This window comes from Acomys russatus, chromosome 24 (assembly GCF_903995435.1).
Source record: "Acomys russatus chromosome 24, mAcoRus1.1, whole genome shotgun sequence".
Taxonomy (NCBI): domain Eukaryota; kingdom Metazoa; phylum Chordata; class Mammalia; order Rodentia; family Muridae; genus Acomys; species Acomys russatus.
In genome coordinates, this window is record NC_067160.1 from 42155117 (window position 1) to 42179701 (window position 24585).

General features: G+C 36.0%; 2 protein-coding genes across 2 annotated transcripts in view; both read left to right on the forward strand.

Annotated features, from left to right (window-relative positions):
* The window catches only part of LOC127207582 (NADH dehydrogenase [ubiquinone] iron-sulfur protein 5-like), a 96454-nt gene extending 75680 nt beyond the window's left edge, over positions 1-20774 (forward strand). Inside the window, 1 exon segment of the mRNA XM_051167034.1 lies at positions 20441-20774. Within this exon segment, the coding sequence (XP_051022991.1) occupies positions 20441-20774 (334 nt within the window).
* Lrp1b (LDL receptor related protein 1B) overlaps positions 1-24585 on the forward strand; it is a 1950158-nt gene that overhangs the window by 118220 nt on the left and 1807353 nt on the right. The gene's annotated exons all lie outside the window — the stretch shown is intronic.

Below are 24585 nucleotides of genomic sequence, written 5' to 3' on the forward strand. Positions count from 1 at the left end.
AAAAACCTGAGTACTTTCTTGGTCTAGATATTATCGCCTTCAAACGGGAACTTAAAATTTCTCAGATGCCCAGCAAAGCAACAGTGTGTGACAGTATCCAGAGCCCTTCTGAGGTTACACAGTAAATCTGCCTAGGGTGTGATGGCACAGCCCTACAGTGTTCTTGGGTACTCTGCCTGTATTTCACTGCTCTGCCACTGTATGCTTCTGTTGCCTTCGCAGCCACACTCTTGAAATGCAGTTTCAGTCTGCTTCTGTTTTGCTGGTCTTTCTTAGTCTGCTGAAACCCCATGCAAGGTCATTGCTCATGGCTGTTGAGGGCCCGAGAGGGAATAAATAGGATCTGCACTAAAAAGCCAGGTTTCCGGGCATAGGGGTGCAGTCATTCAGAGGGAAGAAAATGTTCTCTCAAACCTCAATCCACAAGACTACATCTCTCTTTTAAGAAAGACCTTTTTTTTTTTTTTTCTAATTTACATGGAATCAGGTCTTAGCCCAACTCTAGTGCCATCTGAGGTTTTGGTTATAATAATTAATATTTATGAGTCTGATTATTTGTTGTATAAGCATTATGGAAATTTTAGGGGCCTAAAAAGAAGTGATGCTTATAACTCACGGGGTTATTTAGAAGCAGTCTGGATACAGAACAGCTGACTCTTAGGCTGGAGGCCTCACTGTTGCACACAACCGGCTGTGTGTTTGTCTATAATTTTTACTGGCAAGAGCCTGATTTCAAAATCTTTAGGTTGTTGGCAGGATCTATATCCTGGCCACTGAAGGAGTCCTGGTGGCTTCTTCAAAGCTAGTAATAAAATACTGCATTTCTGCTGCTTCCGGTCTTCTATGTCCACACCATTTTCATGGGTTTACATGATTAGCTCTAGCACTTAAAGTGTAGATAGAATAGCATTCTAACAGTAACTTGAAGCCAGCTGAAAAGGGGCTTTAATTACACATGCAACCTCCTATAAGCTTTACTGTACTAATTGGTCAGAAGTAATAGGTCTTGGCCTGGGTCATGGGTGGGGGTTGAGGTTGTTCACTTCTGCTTTCTGTCTGGGAACAAATGCCTTACCCAGGAATTCAATGCCATCTCCTTGAAATGTTACAATTCTCAAGTTTTATGGTTAATTGTCAATACTTACTGCTTGACTCTGCTCCAAACTCTCCTTTAATTTTCTATTTTTTTAAATATCACAGGTCACATGCAACATAATTAAATTTACATATTTTAATGACTTAACTATAAAACTGTATTTCTTCAAGCAAATGGAACATTAATAGATAGTATACACAGAGTCCATTATGGACTGTCAATAGTCAATATATGATAACATGCATTTTCTTATTTATTTTCTCTAATTACAATGAAAATTCTTATTGTCAAATATGCTTTCTTTAATTATAAAGCACATCAGCACAATGGTTATAACTAACAGTACTCAATGTACACATTATATGTAGATATATATAGAAATAGTAAGTATAAATGGTTCTATGTTTACATTATGCGCTCATAAAATAGATAGGTGGGAAAATTAAGTTATCATTCTAAAATAATGGCTCTAATCTTTTATCTAATATAGTCCTAACTTACTGTTTTCAGTATGATGTACACACAGCATAACAACTGTGAAAGGAGCCAGTAAGGACAGCTCTGATAAATGAATGCTGATTATGACTTTACTGACACCTGCTGAAAGATTTCTATGAAGAATGAGTAAAGTGACAGTGGAGCACATTTGATTTTCATCACTTAGCTACTTTGATAGATTTACTTTCTCAATTTTTCAATATGTAGTAACAATAGATACCAGCCATAGTGCTTTGTACTTCTGTGTTGAAATTGTCACTTTTTATACAAGGCAGGAAAATGAGAGTTGAGTAAAGTTACAGATGAGGAAGGCTTTTACTTACCAATTGCTCTAGCAAAACCCCCTAACAACAGACACTCCAGGAGGGTTTATTTTGGCTGGCTCACATTCTGAGCATCCAACTCATCATGGTGAGGGAGCCTTGGCATCAGAAAGTGGCTGGTGACAATATTTGCGGGAAGAAAACAGAAGGAGAGAGGTCTGCTTCTGCTCAGTTCTCTTTTCACGATTCATCAGTTCAACAAAATTAATGACTTCAGTAACACAGACATAACTACAATAATTTTAAACAGTTTTATTGGAAATTAAAATGTAATTACACCATTCCTTCCCACCATTTCCTCCCTCAAACCTCTCTTGTGCAACCTACTTGCACTCTCTCAGACTCATTTCATGGTTTTATTTTAAAACTGGTTTTGTGTGTCTGTGTGTGTGTTCCTAAATATGTAAACACAACAATTTTAAACATAATTATATTAGACATAGCAGTAGTTACATCTTCAGTATTGAAAATAACTATTAGTTCTTACAGCAGTTAGATGATTAGGAACAATTTTTTGATCTAAGTCTATTTTGTGGGAATCAAGGCTGTTTGGCTAAAGATCAGGTAAAGGCCAGAGCCTTGTAAATCACTCAATTGTAGTTCACTTTGGAAATGTGGGTTAATATGCTTAAAATATAGATCCTGGGAAATATTACTAGCTTTCTGAATAAGTCCATATTACTTAGAGACAGCACTGTGATTTTCTCTTACTGCTCCCTACAGTCAGCTGTTTCCTTTGTAGATATTTTTCATTCACATTTATTCTAAATCATATGGCCCTTACAAGCCTCACCTCAACATTTCTGCACGGCTTCCAAAAGAATGGTATAAAATACCGATAACGATTATTCATAAGGATCTTAATGTATTGCTTTATACAATTTACTGCTCAGGGCAAATTACATCTGGTTAGTCCTCAACACATTTTTGTAGAATTAGATTGATCCTTACTACCTTGTGGCCAAAGACTGGAAGCTTTTAATGGCTTCCTTCATGTTCCTACGGAGTTATAACACTTATCTTATTTTTGTTGCCATAAATGTGCATGCTAACCTTTAACATGACCTATAATCACTTTAATTTTTAGTAACTAAGCAATCCTTTTTCACTTATTTTCAAAGCACAGTCATTGAAAGGGCTCCTGAATTTAAATTTGAAACCATGTTCATATCATCAATAGGGAATGCAACCAAAGCACAAAGGACAGACCATTTACTTGTGTGTATGAATAAATTTAGAAAGCTTGTACTCCCTTGTGATGGAGAATTTTGGAAAGGCATCTCTCCTCTGATGCCCACATCTTTGTCTTCCCTCTGTTTGCTCTGAGCACTGGCATGTGGACAGATCCTTTGTAACAGTCAGATTTACAACAATTACATGGCAAAGAGGAACTTTCGGTTCTATTGTTAACCTTGGTTTTGACAGGACTCTGCACTGGACTCAGTAGTTAAGGGAGGCTCAGAGAATTCCTGCTGAATGTTATTTCATATTGTGGCACTTAGAATTGTACATGTCAGTGACAATTTAAAAGACTTGACAGACCCCAGGGAATTATGTAGTATATGTAAAACTCCCATACCAGGTAGATTTTAAATTGATAGTATCAAACCAAGAGTGAAGTAAAGAAGCCACCAGCACTTACCCTCAAAGATCAATAGCTGGGAATGATTTTATGACTCATTAGTTTAGAAATGTGATCCATTTTTAAAATGCAATGCACATGGACATATTTCTTCTGTGATAAGTTGTTAATAATGTGAGAGAAAGAGGTCACCTGATGAGGTAAAACTCTCTGAAATTTTGCTACCGGATGTTTGATTTGAATGTAATTAATATGATTATGTCTAATTGGAATGCTCAGCTGCTAAAGATGGGAGATTGATAGGGTAATTGATCCGTGTTTTTTAGTACGATCATGAGATACATTGGTTTTTGAAGCGTGACACATACAGTATATGATTAAAATTTAAAATCTTATAAAATTGCTAGTTATGAAATTTCAATAAAGCACAAAAACACAGAAATCAAGCAAAAGTGGAAATCATCCTTTGAGATAAGGTTAATTGGATCTTTTTCTCCTTTGGTTCGATTAATGTCTCATCCTTTTGGTTGACATAGTCAGGTAAGTGTTTAGAGTGTTTTGTAGGGATTTCACTGGGCAACTTCTATTAAAGAAATGTAAACCAGATGACTAAAATCAAAGCATACTGCTTGGAAAATGTACCCCATTATTTTAGGTGTATTAAGCTGTCAGGAGCTGATAAAACTGGGCTCATATTTCAAATTTGAAAATATATTTGGGATGCATTTATGTCCTTTTCATCCAAGGTTCATATGAAATCTAATTCGTAGCATCCCTTGATTAGGGACTCAGCACGGCACAGAACCAACACCCCCTTTAGAAATATCCTGAATGTGTCGCAGTTAATGACCTAGAGGTAATCAGATACAGTGTCTATCCAGTGAACTTTTCTGTGTTGTAAGCAAAAGATCTATGCTTTTCTCACTATTTTGTCTCTTAAAGTGCATGGCAGCTAATTTTCAAGGTGTTTTTCATCCAATGCATTGAGCAGTGTGCTCACTAATCAATGGACAAATTATTACCAAACAGGAGCTCTGAGGTGAGCAATGTGTTAGCCTTCTCTTTTCCACTTCACCGTGTACTGTACTCGATGCTTGGTAAATATTTACTACTTTGCATTTCTCTTTTAAATTTAAGAAGAGAATTGCTAACAAGCACATATCAGCCCTCTTGCACAGCATAGCATGGAGCCATATAGAAGCGGAAATGTCTCGCAAAGTCAGTAGACATACTGGAAACTCAAGCTTTGGCAGTTAAACCATATTAAGCATATCTCTCATTTACTCACTTAATACTTGAGGGACTTGGACTGTTTAGTTTAGCTTTTTGGGCCCCACTTTTCTCCATGTCCACCCGCTATACTAATATAGTAACTACAAAGTGGTCCTTCTGACAATGAAATCAGAGATAAAGTCCAGACATTAAAGTTGTTCCTACAATAAGGTAAGCACTATGGATGTGTTTTAATGTATGGGCACTGTCAAAAAGTCTACTTTCATCTCAGTCTACAATTATTAGCATAGCGGTATTTGGTATTTTGATCAAGAGCTTCTAGCCTGGCTCACACTTATCCTTCATAGTACACTGATTTCATCTTTTATTTTGGTTCCCGATAATTATTATAAATTGGTGGAATGTATTCTTACTGGATTTGTGAGCTTCCTAAAACCCTGCTATACACAATCAAGGTTATTAAGTCTTTAAATTAATTATTTAATGTATGATCAAAAATCTTTTTAAAAAGTGTATATTACTAGCATTTATATTTTATGAATCTTAAAGAAAAATATTTATATTTATCTGTATTTAGAACAATATTTTACATATGCTAGCACACAAATAAATTAGATTTTTAATTTGACACAATTTCTGTAACCTTGTTCTAAAAATTCATAGACATAAAATAGAAACATTTTTATCTCTATTAGTGAAAGTTTATATAGTTGACCTTAGACAAAGAGTAAATTAAGGTTATATTTGAAGAAATATCCTGTAAGTAATCATATTTGGTGAAAAAATTGAGTATTAGTGAAGGAAATCACTGGTTTTCATGTGAATGTTAAAGGTATTCTAGGCAATAATTATTTATCAAAATAACATTTTTGTTTTAATTTAATGGGAACATATCTCATACTTCAGTAAAGCCTTCTTATTACATAATTCAACTCATTTATTAAAATTAAAGGTAAAGATATGAAAAACTAATTGTTTAAACTTTATATGGTTTTATCTTTAAAGTTACTTTATTTCTGTAACAAAGCCCAATAAAAGTAAATAAGTCACCATAAGGCTTTGTTACAAAACTGCCTACTATTTTTTGTACTTACTGAATATATTATTTACCCTTCAATGGAAGAAAGACTTCCTTAAGAATCACATAACTTATTATAAATTATTTGTAGTAATACTTCTTTTAACATATTATTTTATTTCTTTTCTGATGCTATCTCAGGGGAAAACAAAACAGTTGATGAAAATACTGTTAGAAGTGCACTTCTCCAAAGCACACAACCCTATCTCAAATTTTATCATGTTTTTGTCATATTTATATATGGCATCATAGCAAGTGTTTTACTTTTAATTTGATTTCAACAAGTCTTCACCTGGTCAGCCCAGGCTCCTCACACCCTAGCCATCATATGTCTTCAGCTCTGCTCCAGGTTATGCCTTCTGTGAACTCCAAGAAATGTGCAGAATTTGCCTCACTGATTACTTCTTCAAACAAGAAAGTCAAGAGAGCATGGAGCTGACAGGCTGGATTTGCTTGTCATTTGTCTTTATTTATTTAAAAATTAATTGGCAAGTTACTATTTTTTTCTGATGCAAGTAGCAAGGTTCTGAAGAAGGTTGGTACTTGAAATAATTTTTGAGTGATGTTTTAAACTCCTATAACTAAAACTCATTGAACATTGTGAAGACAGGGCAGAAAGACTGGGAAAGACAGAGAATCGGGAAACTTGGCATAAGATTGTCTCTCTCAGGAGTGCCAGAAGCTAAACTCATAAAACCTCACCAACATGATGGCCTACACATAAGCTAAGCAGAGACAATAACAATAGAAAGACTAAAGTGGACAGGAAAAGGTCCATGGAGTTTCAAGCCCAAATCAAAGAAACCAAATCAAAGACAACCAAGAAATGCTTAGCGTAGAAAAAGGAGTCTTTCCAGGAGAGAACAGAGCTACTAGTTATCCAAATGGTCAGCTCTGAAAGCATGCATACGAATACCATTGTGCAGACTTGGCTAGTTGTACTTATGTATTTAGAAATATATTTGTACATGTGCATACATGTACATATATACTATACGTACATAACAATGAAAAGAGAGGTCATAATTTTGAAAGATAGGAAGGAGAGCAGTATGGGAAGACTTGAATAACGGACAGGGAATGAGGGAATTGTTCAATTGTGTTTTAATCTTATAAAATAAATGAAATAGTTTAAAATATTTTTTCACTCATCTATAATGGAGAAAAAAGAAGAATATGGGCTAAAAATATATGAGAATCAAGACCTGTCTCATATGGGAGCATTTCTATGCATTATCATTTTTTCTGAGGGTCGGTCGGAGGCAGGGTGCCAGCCTTTCCCAATGCCCGTGTGCTCACTCCTGAAATGTATGAATATGTCCAATAATAAACAAAACACTGCAGCATAGTGGAATCTGCATAGATGCTTAATCAACATAAGTAGATTATCCTGGATTATACAGGGTTCTCAATAATCACAGAGGCTACAAAAAGAGAGGAGGCTAGAAGAGGAAAGCATGGGGAGAGAAGGGAGGAGAGAGGAGAGACTGGAAGAAGTGAAGAACAAGAGATCAGAATGATACTAAGTCGTGACTCAAATAAACATTTCTGGCTTTGAAGATGGAAGATAAAGGTTGAGACAGAGGATGTTTATGGGATGTCAGAATTTGAAAGCAGCTGGTAATAACCTTCAAATTAATAACCTTCCAAAAAAATCTACCTTTGCACATGCCTTAAATTTTTCTGAGAGTGCCATATTAGATTTGGACCAATGTGTGATTTGATTAAAATCATATTTTCAGATGAAAAGATGACAGAGACAGTGTTCTACCCGAATAGTCACTCAAAACTCTCTATATCATTGGAGCATCTTCTTCAGCCTTCTGGCCCAATATATCTGACAGACATATTTGTGAGGCAGGAACTATTGATTACTTGCTTAACCTGTCTTGAAAGAGTTTGGCCATTGACTCTGCCTGTATCCAAGCTTGTCCTTTTTTTAGGCAGAATTCTGTCTGTGGTAGAAATGAGGACTTTTTTTTTTCCAGTGACTAGTTTGTCCATTTGAAATCATCTCCATAAGGAGCTTCTTTGATGCTCATCATCCTCTTTCAGGTAGGCTGGGTATTGCCAGGAGTTAACCTCTCTCATTGTCAATGAAGCTTTAAAGTAATAAAAATATTTTTAAATGCCATTTTCTGCATGTTTCTGGGGTTTTTGGAGACCTTATCTTTCTATAGAGTCATATCTATCTGCTGCAAGTAAGATGTATATTCTTGATAGATGTTTTAAGTTGATAATGACAATATGTGATGGAGATTGATTTACATTCAGAAATTTAGACACATCAAGATAGGAAAGATGTCTTCTACAAGGCTGTCAAATACAAATAGCCAAAACACTAACAATGTAACATTTATATAATTCCTGATTGTGTCATGATTCTTCTTTCTAAAGGAAATCAATTGTATAAATGTGCAATAATATAAAATATATGTAAAAATAAAACAATAAAAAAGAAAAATCTGTTTTTGTCATGGAATATTTGACCATGTCCCCTGGAGGGGGAGACCTGGTGGCACTCAGAGGAAGGACAGCAGGTTACCGAGAAGAGACTTGATACCCTATGAGCATATACAGGGGGAGGAAATCCCCCTCAGGAACAGTCATAGGGGAGGGGAATAATGGGAAAATAGAAGGGAGGGAAGAATGGGAGGATACAAGGGATGGGATAACAATTGAGATGTAACAAGAATAAATTAATAAAAAAAATAAAAATCATATTTTCATTCTTTTAACTTATTAAATGTATAATCATTTTTATAGCAGCAAGAGAAAGTGGATATGAAATTGTTGTTATATAGATTATTCTTTTCATTTCATTATGCTTCATGCAGTTATGAAACTCCACAGACTTTCAGTTGTATCGATTCCCCAACTTGTTTATTGCAAGACCATCTAATTCTTTACTGGATTATGTGATGTGATATTTTCTATAAATTATAATGAAAACACATTTACACCTTTATATTATGTGTGTGTGTTGTAAGATCCAGAAGCAACATATAAAATTTATTTTGCCTAGTTCTTTCATTTTTAAAATTCATTTTTATAGTCTACAAAGTACACTATCTTTCTGTCAGTTTACAAAAGAAGCCATCTCTGTATTCAAAAGGAAAAATGATTTGTTTCAATTATGGAACAATGTTTATTTTATAATGAATCATTCAAAATGCAGCTTGAGCCATTCACAAAATTAGAGTGTGGTTACTAGCTGGTCAATTACATCACATTCAAATCCTCGCTTCCTAAGGACTGCTTTTAAAGCAATAACTTCTCCATAAAATATAAAATAAAGGAAATATGCAACAAGGAAAAATGTGCTCAGAGTAAACAGTTCAGGAGGTGCAGCTGTTCAGTGAGGCCTGCTTTCTGTATTGTCATCTCTTTCACTGGGATTTGTTCTTTAAATGTGGAAAGCGAAATCTTGGTTATTCTTTTTTCTTATTTTACAGAAAATCAGTTCAAAAAGTTAGTACTAGGAAGAATGCTGCTATGTGGATTATATACTGATAAGAACGTGCAATTGACATGACAAAGAAACAGTAATAAGACTGAATTTAGAATGCAAAATGGTAGCCGTACAGAATTGTCAGTTTGTTCTAGTGTCAGAATTCCTGAAAGCCATTGAGAACAATTCCAATGACATTCTGAAGTTAACCTTGAGTCACCAAGAAAATGTGAAATCATATTCCCTTGCCTTTGTTTCAAAAGGCAGGAAAATATAACTGGATTTTAGCAAGCCTTTCACCTTTTGGACTGACATTTACTCTGTAACTGTATAATCGTCCAATCACTGCCACAGGCAGTTTGTGAACTTCATCTCAATGAATCAATGGTTAGAATGAGAAATGTAATAAAATAAAATAATACTATACAGTGAACCACACTGATCCACTCTGGCAGTCACCCCCATGTGCAGTCTCAAGTTGGAAAACAGTATCCCAGACACTTTTTTCCAAAGCTTCCTGATAGGCCAACAGGCCAAAGCCAGTTTGTGGAGATTAAAAAGTGAAAGAATGAAAGAAAAATTTTTGTGTATGTATTTAGCAAAGCCCCCAGCAGCAGATTACCAAAGCGGGGGGCGGGGGGGAGTAGTGCTATAAGCCAAAGCACAGCAGCAGATCACTAAAGCGGGAAGGGGGGGGGTTAATGCTATAAGCCAAAGCAGGTTTTCAGATAGCCTGCAATATTTCAAGAGAATGGAGACTTAGGATTCCTTCTCGAAGCCAACCATGTTTTGTATAGTCCATGGCTAATTGGGGCACGTAAACATCAGACAGAGTCTCACAGTTGGGAGCAACAGCCGAATCTTGACCTTTGGGTGTTTAACACTTCCATGAGACACTTCTCTTTGTGCTCTAACCCTTCCTCTTTCAAGCTCTGAATCCTTTCCAGTGTCACCAATCTGTCACCAGCTCCAATTGCGAACACATTTCCCATATTTCATTTTACTGGTTAAAAAAAAAAAAGAGAGAGAGAGAGAGAGAGAGAAATAAAATAAAATATGCTTTTTAAAAAGCAAGTTTTATTTTATTTTTTTCTAAAAATGTCAGCCATGCACCAGAGCCAGAGAAATAAAATGTATTGTTTGATCAGTTTTTGTACTTGGGACATTACGACAAAAATTCAAGACACAGCAAAAACTCTCCTGAGCAATTAAAACTGCTTTGATCTCTTTCTGATGGTTACAATGCCTCTGATAGTTACAGTGCCTAAAGCACTAACTTTAGTCATCTCATAATGTGGCCTGGAGGAAAGGGAAAATCTGGATGTAGCTGAAGCATCATGCCTGTCCTCTGGTACCCAGAAGAGGTAAATGACAGAGCAAATTAAAAGCTTCAACCCAATTAGGAGAACACTTCATAGTCAATATTCATGCTGCAAAGCATGAGTGAGCTTTGGACCAAGAGCTGTATGCATGTGAGAGGCAGAAGAAGAGTCAGGATCATAATCATTTGTCCACATGTTTTTTCTAATAAATTACAATGTGTAAGAAGAGAAAGGATAAGTTTTACTGAAAAAGCCATTGCACATATTTTTTTTCCTCTGTGGAAATTTCTCTCAGGGGTTGAAAAGTCAAGTGTTTGGAGAAACCATTTGCTTTCGTATGTTAAGACAAGAGAGAACATTTATGGGTTTAGTTGACACTTTTATAATTAATTTTCTTGTTATAGATTTCTCTTTCTCCATCTGCTAAGTCCATAGTTTCCATTTAAAATATTCCCCTGAGAGAATGAAACCATTTCTTCTAAGTTGCTGAATCTCTGCAAAGAACACAGATGTACATTGTGTCTCATTTATTGCATGTGCAGTGGGAAAGGTCTCCTACTTTACCAGAAATACATTTCATATATCATGGGAGCATCAGAGAATAATCAAATAGTAGGCATAGATGTTTGTTCAACGGCAACTGAGTGTGGAGAGGCAAAGCGAATAAAAATTATTGCTTTCCACATGAATTTCAATGTTTCCTATGATTCTTCCTATTTATGAATTTAGAAAAAATAGAATATGCTCTCTGTTCACTAACTATAAAAGCAAAGCTATATATATATATATATATATATATATATATATATATATATATATATATATATATATATGTGTGTGTGTGTGTGTGTGTGTGTATTGCAAAACTGGTGGCAGAAAAAAGATAAATAAAATTAAAACTTGTATGCACATCCTGTTCAGTCTCTAATGCCATAGGGTTATGCTATATTTTAATAGAATACCTATATCACACCTAGAATAGTTTCATGGTTTAGCTGTATGTGTATATGTGTATATGTGTATATATATGTATGCATGTGTGTGTATTTTTTGAAATACATATATATGTATATATGAGAAGTCGGTGTTTGCTACTTTGTGGGTTGCTCTTTCTTCTACCCTTCTCCACCCTTTTGCCACCCTTCCCTTTCAACCCCATAACATTGTACATGAGAGAAAAAAGGAGAGTGAGGAAAGGGGCAACATTATCATTACACTACTTCTTGCTGATTAGTGCTGCCAGGAGCTCCTCAGAGCAAATTAGACCTTTGCTATCAGGATATCTAAGTTCTTCTTGTTGTTTCTTCCTTGCTCCTGACTACTTAACAAACAGCAACCAACAACAACCAATAACCAACCAATGGCACCTCCACCTCTGAAATCTCCCCGGAATTCCAAATATTACACAATCATAGAAACTATCTCCAGCTGGTAAAAAAAAAAAAAAAAAAAATGCTTCTACTACAGCACAAAAACAATCATAGCCATCTGCAAAACAGTTCCAAAGCCCCATACCTGGGATTAAAATGAAAACATATCCTTATAGTATTTCTGCAGTTTTTAAAGAAACCAAAATTCCAAAACCCTCACTACATATTTCCATGTATATTTTTAAAAATATTTGAACTTGCTTAAAGTGAACTCTTTCCGACCTACAAAATATGTCTCCTTCCATTAAGGAAATTGTCCTTTCTTATAAAAGGATTGGCACAACAGAAAGATTGTTGCCAATTATTGATATTAGCAAGTCATTGCATTTCCCACTTTAATGATGTTCACTATATGCTATACCAAAATGTAAGTTACATAATAGATGTGGTAAGACTGAAATATGTTACATTTATTAAATGAAAAAATTTAAGTCATCGTAATTGATTTGAAAAATATAGAAAACAAATATTTGTGTTTTAATATAATTAAATAAGGTTTTAAAACTCTAAACTTAAGATAGAAGTAAAGGATTCCATCTTTAATGCAGTGTTGAAATGGAAGGTAAATTCTACAGAGTAACTGCTCATGCATGAACAATTAATATGTAGTGATAATAATGATGCAGGGGAAGACTAAACTCTGTACTGGAAAACTAAGGCCAAGGAGCCAATAAGTAGGGACATAGATTTGGAATAATGGAAGGATGCTAAATCTACAAGTGGTGTTGAAAAGGTAGCCTCAAATTTTCATGATCTCATACTGTGTTTAGAATATTACAGCTCATCTTATTGGACAATGTACTGGGTTTAAATAGATTTGTTGGCCATGTCATCCTGTGACTGAAGCTATGATCTCATGCATGCTGGTCAAGGGCTCTACTACTGAGCTACATCCACTATTAAGTGGATTTTTAGTAATACTTTATGCATTAGATGTACTGGGCTAATTTATCACAATAACTACACAGAAAGCTGCCTAAAGCCATTTTAATACATATATATGTCTCTCTTATAAGCCCATGTATATTATTTGTACAATATGTGTGTGTGTGTGTGTGTGTGTGTTTACTGATAAATACATTGAAATAAATTTTCATTTGTTAATAGTTATTTTTATTCTTGTCCATAGTCATGTGAATACTAAAATATTATATAAAATATTCTCACATTACATGATGTGACCTCAAGGATAATCAAAGAGTGATATTTAAAGCCCTAGGCATAGATACGAAATGCCTAATTTTCACATTTTAAAAAGACTTATAAGTATTAAAAATAATGGTTTTTTTAAGTTTAAACCTGACATGACAATTTTAAGGGTCACTGAGCATGACAACTGCTACTAGTTAAGTCTTAAGCATCAGAGGCAAAACTAATTTGACTTAATATACAGACTTATTTTTTTTTTAAAAAGAAAATAGTGTTTTTTGGTTTAAGTGTTTATTTTAACTTATGGTTTTAGAGTGATGGAGTCCATTTAGTGGGGAAGGCTTGGCACAGCAGCAGAAGGAGTGAGATGACTGTTTACATGTTAACCCCACACAGGAAACAGAGAGATGAATCAGGAAATGGAGCAAAGCTATAAATCCTCAAAGCCACCCAGCAGTGAAATGCTTCCTCCATCAAGGCTATTCCCCCTTAAGACTCCTTTACCTCTCCAAAGTGTGCCTACAACTGGACACCAACTGTTCACGTACATAAGCCTGTACATGATCAACTACAGGAGGCATACAAATGATAGTTCTTTTAAGGATAGTACCTAAAATCTATTCCTAATCTGCTGAAGTTGATATAATGAACTGTCTACATAAAAACATTAGAATGCATAATATTCTAAGCATATGATTTGCGTAAATGTTTGTCAAGTCTCTGATATAGAGATAGCTAATAAATGGTTAGTATTCTATATTTTAAACTTGTTAATATTACTTAGCTTACAGTAAAAAAAACCACTCTGTTCATTGTATTTTACTTCTGTTTATTACTTTAAATTATCTTTTGTCAACAAGTTATGTGTCTAGTTTGTACCTTGACTTAGTTAGAATTTCTACTGCTGTGACAATACACCATAAACAAAAAAAACCACCTTGGTAAGAAAGGGTTTATTTGGCATTCACTTCCATTATAGTCCACCACGGAGGAAGGCTAGAACAGGAATTCAGGGAAGGCACTAGGAGGCAGGAGATGATACACAAGTCATGGAAGGTGATGTTTGCTTGCTTACTCCTCATGTCTTGCTCAGACTGTTTTTTCCCCTTTATTTATTTTTAATTAATTAATTCTCTTCACATCCCCATCAAAGGGCCCCTCTCACCTCTCCTCCTGGTTCCACCCTCCCTCAAACTTACCCAACCATTTCACCTATTCCTCAGAAAGGAGGAGCCCTCCTCACCTACTCACCCCAGCTCATCAAGTCACATCAGGACTAAGCACATCCTCTTCCCCTCTAGACAGGTGAGGCAGCCCCACCAGGGGATGTGATTAAAAAAAAAAGGCAACAGAGTCCATGTCAGAGACTGCATCCACTCCCCTTCCTAAGGGACCTACATGAAGTCTGAACAGCTATCTGCTACATCTGTGTAGGGTGCCTACGTCCAGTCTATGCATCGTTCTTGATTGGAGCTTCAGTCTCTGCAAGCCCCTGTGGGCTTGGCCATGTTCCTCTTGTGGAGCTCCTGTCACTTCCAGGACTTCTATTCATCTCCCCACTTTTTCACAAGACTCCCTACTCTTCACCCAGTGTTTGACTGTGAGTCACTGCATCTGTTTGTATCTGCTGCTGGGGGTAGCCACTCAGAGGACAGCTACACTAGGCTCCCATAGCAGAGTATCTTTAATCGTGTTAGAGGTTGGCTCTCTCCTATGGGGTGGGTCTCAGGATGGGCCAGGCATTGGTTAGACATCCCCTCAATCTTTATCTCTCTTTATCCCTGCACATCTTGTAGGCAGGATAAGTTTGGGGTAAGGTTTTGTGGATGGGTTGGTGTTTCCCTCCTTCCACTGGGAGTCCTCTCTCGTAACAGGTTGTCCTCTTCAGTAACCATGACCCCTGATACTACAAGTCTCAGCTAGAGTCACCTCCACATACTCCCAGAAGCCTACCCTGTCCTAGGTCTCCCTCTTCTCACAGCAATGCTTCCTTCCACAGTTTCTATTCTCTATACAAGCCCTCGGTCCTCCACCCTCCCCCTCACTCTCTCCCACTCTGGTCTCCACCCTCATTTCTATCTTGTGTTCTCTCTCCTACCACTTCCACTCTCTATTCTATTTCCTCCTCTGAGTGAGATGTAATCATCCTTCATTGGGTCTTCTTTGGGTCTGTGAATTGCATGTTTATCCTGTACTATATGGCTAAAATCCACTTATAAGTAAGTGCATAGAACATGTGTCTTTCTGTGTCTGGGTTACCTCACTCAGGATGATCTTTTATAGTTACATCCATATGCCTGCAAATTTCATTATTTCCTTGTTTTTAATGGTTGAGTAGTATTCTGTTGTGTTAATGTACCACAGTTTCTTTATCCATTCTTCAGTTTAGGGACATCAGTTTATGTCAAAATCTTTGATCCAGTCAGACTTGAATTTTGTGTAGGGTGATAAATATGGCTCTATTTTCTTTTTCTACATGTAGACATTCAGTTAGAGCGGCACCATTTGTTGAACATATTTTCTTTTTCCCATTATGGTTTTGACTCCTTTGTCAAAACTCAAGTGTCTGTAGGTGTGTGGGTTTATTTCTGGGTCTTTGATTTGATTCCATTTATCAACCAGTCTATATTGATGGCAGTACCATGTAGTGTTTATTACTATTGCTCTATAGTACATCTTGAAGTGAGGGCTGGAGATACCTCCAGAAATTCTTTTGCTTTCTTATAGAACCAAGAACCACCAGATCAAGGATGACATCACCCACGATAGACTGAGCCTTCCCTCATCAATCATTAATTAAGAAAAAGACTTAACAGCTTGCTTACATTATTATATTATATGATAGTCTAATGTTATGGAGGCATGTTCTCAATTGAGGTTTCCTCACGTCAGATGATTCCAGCTTGGGTCAAATTGACACAAAACAATCCAGCTTATACCTGTTTGTGCACTTATGTAATTGTAGAATATAGTTAGGCAACTTTTCAATTAAAAAATTTTTTTCTCATATTAACTTTACTATAATACCAGTAGAAAATGGTTAAAATGTAATTCTTAATCTTTTTGAGAAACATCGCATTTTCAGGGTTTTGAAAGAACTACAGAATGTTAGTATATTAGTGAGTATGTCAACTTGTAACTAACAAATTTCAATCTATATATAAATGTATTGATGACAAAATTTCTTACAGCCAATTAATTGATTGTCACCAATTTCATCTGCTAAAAATAATATAATTTCTGGTTGATGTTTAAATAAGGAATACAAAATACTAAAATAGAAAAAAAAAATACACATTTGCATACTAAAGCATATTCTCTAAGTCTGTAACTTTCTGACTTCAGTGCTGGCTCTGGCTTTTGTAATTCTCTGACACACAACAAAATTTTTTGAAGACTCTAATGTTTTTAGTTATCAGTAAAGGAAATCATTAACTCATTTGAATTCTAGTAAGTTAAGCAAGTTTCTAAAATCACTACTTTTAAGTTATTTAGGATGCAACAGTGGCAGTGATTGGCAGAAAACACTCAACATTGTGGTGCTTTGTGGCTGTTTTGACTATAGAGAATATTCCAGAAGTGATTCAAAAAAAAAGTCAAGATTGGAAGATAAGTATGTGTAAATATATATAGGTATATGTATATATATACTAGAATATATATGTATGTATATTCTAGAATATATATATATAGAATATACATATTCCTAGAATATATATATATTCTATAGATGTGTTTGGCAAATCATTATTGTAAAACTTTATAATTCAAAGGTAATATAGATATTATTAAATCATGACAATTACTCACAGAAGATTCTTGACTTATTTTATGCAATTCACTGTAAAGTTTCATGTAAATATATGCATACAGACAATGCTTCTTAGTATTAGGTAACTAGCAACAATATGAGAAAATAGCCTCAGTTGGAAAATGGAGAGAATCTGAGGTTTTCATAGCGCTCAGTTGAGAATGACCTACTTTAAGGTGAACTACTAGGAGACTGTTTTCATGCAGCACCAACCAAGTCACAACACTGCAATACTATTAGCCCTGAAGAAGGCGTTAAAAGTTCCTTCCTGAGAGTACAGGTATTTGGAATAAACAGACTTTGTGGTTTTCCCAGGCATAAAACAAATCAACTATAAGGGGACATTTCTTGGGCTAGTCAGAGACAGCTACTGTAGGAATTGCCTGGGCCACTTGTCAAACACCTCCGTCAGTACTGGATAATGAAAGTAGGGACGCTGGAAGGATGCTACTCATAAATAAAGTTATAAATAAATAAAATAAAGTGGCTTTCATTCTTATACTATGGAGATTTTGGCATTTTCTGAACCAGCAGTATCTGTGAAATGCAACGTGCAAATTACTGCTTTTATCTGTTCTACAAATAGGATCTACAGTGATTTGCAAAAGGAAATAAGCAAAACTACAAACAACCTATGTTTTCTTTAAAGCTGAGCCAAATTTTAGAGATGATCTCTTTGTATTACTATTTAGCACAGCTTAAACTAACACAGATGAAATCCCCTTTTCTTTGTCACATTAAACATTAGAGAGATACATAGTCTTTGAATTTCTTATCTATATTGGTGTCTAACTTAAAAGTATATTTTCAGTGAGAACAGCTATGAGTTTACTTCCATAGAAGGTTAACAGTTACACCCTTTAGCTTTCTCTAGAGGTGGAAAAAATGTACCAAGTACATTTAACTGACTTACCCTGAGGCAGATAATCAGCAAAACAGTAAGGAAGTCAGGAGGTGAAAACTAATAGAACCACAGACATAGCAGTCAACCTGCATGCTTGACCGGCACATTGCAATTGTCCCAGCTAGTTATGAGTTTTATTTGGTAAATTAAGGTGTCTTTTAAATGAAATCATTTTACTTTGCTTGAAAACATAATATTATTATCCTCTAATGAGCAGAAAGTTATCTGCTTCCATCAAAGAGAGCAAAAGTTTCAGAGAGAAGACATGATGAACAGCCTTATTTCCAAGGATGTATAAAGTTGCAAGGAAATGGAATCTTATGTAAAAATATCCATTGTAGCCACATGTGGTTGTTCATAGATGTAATAATGATACCAGCGCTTGGCAAGGTGAAGCCACAGAATTTTCAGAAGTTCAAGGCCATCTTGCGCTAAAGAGTGAATGCCAAACCAGCCTAGCCAAGAGTGAGACCCTATATCAAAAGACACACTAGAAACAAACAAGCCATAAAAACCCATAAATATAGCCAGGAAAGTGGCACAGGCCTTTAATCACAATGCTCAGGAGACAAGACCGCAGATCTTTGAATCTGAAGACAGCCAGTCTACAAAACATGTACCAGGACAGCCAGGGCTACACGGAGAAACCCTGTCTCAAAACAAACAAACAAATACACACAAAAAAAAATAAATACAATTTGAAATCCCATGATTGGCTACAAGTAGATTTGTTAAGTGTAAAATAAATTCTGGCTGTCTGATTGCAAAGTTTATATTCTACATATATAAGGGAAGTTTTTCTATAAGTTTGGAAAAGCCTCACATCAGTTTTCTGTAAGCTCAATTAATTGAGGCCTAAGAAATATGAGCATTGGGAAAATGAGGCCTGAGAACGGCAGGGATAAAAAAGAGTGTAGAATTTCAGCTTTCAGAACTTGCTCTCTACTTCCCTGTACCTAGGATAGAAAATAGGTAACACAATATGAGAAGAAGCACACATCCTGAAATGAGATGCAATTAAGCCGTTTTTAAAATTCCCCTGTAATTACATGCATATCAATTAGCCAAGTGCAAACTTGGCAACTCTTTGTTTACTTGATCTGTGCAGCAGTCAAAACCTATAATTCAGTTACCAAAATTTATTTTGAGAGTAATAGGTATAGTCATAAACAAAATGCATTATCATTCAACTCTTAATAGGTTTTTCCATGCTAGAATTAAGAATGCTGAAAAGATAGCATTTCTAAAAGCTAATTACATACCTGGCCTTGTTCTAAGAGAGCTAGCTAGCTCTGAGTCATGCAGCAATTACTAAAATAGCCACTTTATAGTGAAGAAATGGAGATATACATGTGAGTCAATGCTCACTCGGGTCATAGGATGATGGCTGAGCCGACTTCAGCCACTGGTTCTCACAGTAACAGCAATTCCATTGCATACGTCTAAAAATGACATTAGAATCAAAGTATAGCCAGCACCATCAACTCTAATTTGATGATTTGATAGTAAATTTTCAGTTTGGCCAACATGATCTTGTGATACAATTTTAGAGACAGAGAATGTAACATCTTCCAGTCTGACACTATTCATAACCTCATAGTTTAAAAAATTCTGTAGATCTGTAAAGGGCAAGAATATGTTTCTATTTAGAAATATCTGTAATGTCTAAAGACAGTTGAAGCAACTTGAATTACCCATATAAAGTTATAATATTCCTCCTAGTGCATTTTAGAATTAAAATATTTAAGAATATTTAAAATTCCAGATTAATATAGAATGGGGGATATAAATTTAGATATATAATAATTATAAAGGAAAACTCTATTCAGATAGTCTACTTAACTTCCTCATGTTAGATAATTTTGAAGCACAGTTAAGAATAAATGGAAAAATGACAAGTGAATCTATATTTGCATCACTCATTCCTGTGTGAATACTGAGATGTTGCTGTCTTATCTTGATGACAGAAGAAAATGGAGAGAAAAAAATCACTAGGTTTTAATGTGGTATTGTGAAATAATACACAAAGCATAACAATTTCAATTTTCATTACTTTTAATTATATAATTTAGTAACATTAAGAACAGTCACTTCTTGGCAACCTGCTATCCTTCCTCTGAGTGCCACCAGGTCTCCCCCTCCAGGGGACATGGTCAAATGTGAGGCACCAGAGTACGTGAGAAAGTCATATCCCACTCTCCACTCAACTGTGGAGAATGTTCTGACCACTGGCTAGATCTGGGTAGGGGTTTAAAGTTTACCACCTGTATTGTCCTTGGCTGGTGCCTTAGTTTGAGCATATACAGGGGGAGGTAATCCCCCTCAGGAACAGTCATAGGGGAGGGGAATAATGGGAAAATGGGAGGGAGAGAAGAATGGGAGGATACAAGGGATGGGATAAACGTTGAGATGTAACAAGAATAAATTAATTTCAAATTTTTTTTTTAAAAATTAAAAAAAAAAAAAAAAAAGAACAGTCACACTGATCCTGCAGTCGTGAACTGTGCCCAGGGAGCGGACAAGGGCATTGCTGTGGTGCGGTAGTGCTGCTGTGTCTGCACAGCCGAGGAGCTTCACTAGGAGCCATACCTTTCCTTGATGTGCAGAAAAAGCTGGGCATTAGCCTATACCGTCACCAAAGTGTTCAGCAGCCCTTCAAGATTCCCTCTCGATGCCATGCTTTTTCAAAGGAGTGGATAGAGTGTGCACATGGAATTGGCGCTACCCGGGCTGAAAAGGAGTACAAGATTGAATTTGAAGATTTTGAAGAGTGTTTGCTGCGGTACAAAAGGATAAAGCGAATTAATCAGATCAAGTGACAGCGAGATAAGCTAGTCAAGTAGGGGAAATACACCCCTCCACCTCACCATGCGGGCAAGGAGGAGCCCGGGCCCTGAGCAGAGCACCTGGAAGCTGCTTCTCATGCTCTGTCTCCACTGGAAAAAGTATTTAATGAAAGTGTCTGCCTCAAGTATGTAAAAATAATTATTCAATCTTAAAAAAAAAAAAGAATAGTCACACTGTAAAAATATTATTTCCCTATAAATTCAGAAAATTTCCATAGTATACTTTTAAATTAAAACAAATGTACTAAGAAGTGAAGACCTCAAGTATAGCTCTAGATTTTGGATATAAACATTTGCTTTCATGTCTCTGAGGAATAATAAGCTAAAATTGCTTGTGTCTTTATTATGTCATCATGTCATAATATTCTCAATATATCATCATTTATCTATTAAACATAAAAATAAAGTATTTACATGGGATTTGTTTCTCTTTCTACAACTGCAGAAATTCTCCTGAACTTCTTTGAAAGCCATTTCAGCTCAAATGAGAAAAGCAACTTTGATTTGCTAGAGTTGCAAGTCACCTGGGGATTATTGAGATGAAAGCTATTTTGAGTTCGGATTGCTCTTGTTTATTTCAGACAAATGCAAACTCTGTCTTACTTCCTTTTGCTTGTAAGAGGGAAAAAAGGTAGCATGTGTCAGCTGAATATCATGACAAAATATTATCCAGGCTAATACATCAATACTGGGAACATGAATCCCGAGTTTTCGCCAGAGTTATCTGACTTAACGTAACAACAACAACAAACCAAAATTAATAGAATAAGCATAATAGAAGGAAAACATACATTTTATTTCACTCATTGTATTTAATTTGCTTGATCATAAACAAATGATCTCCTAGAGAAGAAAATATAAGCTCTGTACCTACTCTGTGTTTTTAAACCCATTTCACAGTTTCATTAGATTTTCTCAAAATTGTCCTTTTAAAATCATTAGGTAGCAAAGGCAGTGAAATCACCCTACTGTTCTTGGTCCTACACCAGAAATAGTGGAGTTCTCTAATGACTGTTGTCCTGGCAAGATGCAGCAACATTTTAAATCTCCTTCACATCTTTGAAGTATTATATTTTCCAATGCTTATATTACCTAAATTTAGGCTTTTTGCCTACATGCCCTTGCAAAGTCATTCAGCTCTGTGACATCTGGGTTTTTTCACCAAGAGGGCATTTATTTTCCCATCGTGGCTCTATAATTCCTTCTTTTAATGTTTTAATGTCATTATCTCCAACTTGAACCATTCCACCTTGAAGTAGATTTGTATTTGTTTTGACCCTTTAATAATATATGGCTCAAAACCAGGATATTTATTTGCATTAAATTGATAATTTGTTTTAAAGTAAATTCTATCTGGAAAAATAAATAAGCATTTAAAAACACTGGCTGCCCATCCTGAGAGAGAACCCAAGTTCAATTACCAGCACCCACATGGTGGTTCACAACTGTCTGAAACTCCAGTTTCAGGAGAATCAAATACCCTCTTATAGCTTCTAAGAGTAGCAGGCACGCAAGTGATGCACAGACATACATGCAGGTAAAGAGTCATGGACCTAAACTATAAATTAAAGGACATTATTTTAAAATAAAAGACTATATTTCAAACCTTCTCAATCAGAAGATAACATTAATTTTAATTTTCAAGAGTACCTTAGAATAAGTCCAAGAACAATAACACGGGAAGTTCTTTAGTGCAGTTCTACCCGATGTGGAAGGGAGGGTCATATAGGTAGCTGGCCTCGAGTTCATGTCCAACATTTTCCTGCGGATGTGCCACAAGTCTACACAAAACTGTGGCCCATTGTTTTCTGGGTAGAATTTTTAGTGGAGTGTGATTTCATGAATGTGAAGACGCTTTAAAAATCCCTGTCTCCTGAGCTTATGCTGCCACATGTTTTCATCAATAGCAAGACCTTGCTAAAAGGCTGATAAGGAAGCGTTTTCATAGCAGAATATAAAGGCAACTGTGACGAGGGACTTAGCCTTCTGAAATCATCATGGTGGCATTGGTAAATGTGAAAAAATGGGTTGACTGTGATAATCACAGCTGCTTTTCTTTTTCTTAGACATATACCTTCATATCTTTTTACTAAGACATGAGTGATCTTAATTCCTTAAGCTGCCTTTTTCAACCCCTTATTTTAATCAGACTTTCAACTTTTGCTTCTCATGCAGTTTAACTCTGCCATCTTTATTTTTCCTTTGCCCAGTTTTGCCTGTGTATTAATTATATAAATCCTGCTAATATTTCCAATGGGGAACTCAGATATTACTTCAGCAAATGTTCCTTTGCCAGCCATCAGTGAACATGTGATCTGTGTTGGCCTAATTGGCCTCTAGCATCTCGTTTTACTTCTAAGGTCCCGTGAAAACTTTTTACATGTGCTTTCCACTTGCAGATTCCCCCCTGTGTTGCAGGCTTTCCCAGTTCTTCTTCTTGTTTTTTAATGAAAAGCCCCTTTGGATAGAATATTTTATTAGGACATTTACTGTGGTAATATATGATCCCAACAAGCCACACTTGACAGCAAGTAGTGCCTAAGTAAAACATGTTCTAAATTGGGCTAATACTTTTCAATAACTGATGGAGATTTAGAAGAAAAGTAGTTGGAATTTGGGATGTAGCTCATTTGGAAGAGTGCTTGCCTAGAATACATGAAGCTCACAAGATGATCTTTGATACTGAATAAACAAGGTGTACGGTACAACAATTTAACTCCTAGAACCCAGACATTTATGTCTATCATTGGTTACAAACATATGTATCTAGGGAAGCCTGGGATATATTAAATATTGGAATTTATTTTTAAGAGGTATGATGTGCTCTCTTAGTTAGGTTTCTGTTGCTGTGGTAACACACTTTGATCAGAAGGAATTTAGGGGAAAGGGTTAATTTAAGTTCACAACTACACATCACATTCCACCATCAATAGAAGTTAGGATAGGAAGTGAAGGCAAGAACCTGGAGGCAGGAGCTGAAGCAGAGGACATAGAACAATACTACTGGATTTCCCCTCCTGCCTTGTTCAGCCTGCTGCCTTATAGCAACCCCCAGCACAGCCAGCTCAGGGGTGGCACCAGCCACAGTGTGCAGTGCTCTCCCACATCAACCATTAATCAAAAGAAAAAAAAATCGACTTGCCTACAGGCAGGATGATGAAGGCATGTTCTCAATTGAAGTTTCCCATATTCAGACAATTTCAAAATCGGTCAAGTTGACCAAAATAAGCAAGCAAGCAAACAAACAAACAAATGCCAAAAACAAACCAACCAAGGAATGTGCCAATTTTGATATTGGCAGGCAAGTTTGAATGTATCCTAGTCTGGCCTTCAGGAACGCTCAGATGACAACATGTAGTGGGGAAGGCAGGCACGGTGGTCGTGGTGCACGCCTATAATCCCAGCATTGAGCAGCGAGGCAGAGGCAGAGGCAGGCGCATCACTGTGAGTTTGAGGTCAGCCTGGTCTACAAAGTGAGTCCAGGGCAGCCAAGGCTATACAGAGAAACACTATCTTTGGAAAAACAAAAATCATTGAAAACAAACAACAACATGTGTTGGAGATAAAAATAATGTTGACAAGTGAAAAAAGACAGTGATTTAGAGGACTTAGGATTCCACAAAATGGACAGGTTGGACACAGCTAGCAATGTTGTACATCCATAAAGCAGTCCTATGGTGATGCATACGTATGCAAGCAACAGAAAAGTGTAGAAGACAAGGAAATAACAAAGTTCCTACTGAAAAATAGCCATTTCGTCCCTCTGATTGTCTTTCACCTCCATCTGCTGAGGTTTTGTATACGGTGCCTCAAAAATGACCCATATCAACTAAAAGCATGCCCTATGGTTCCTTGGTAAATT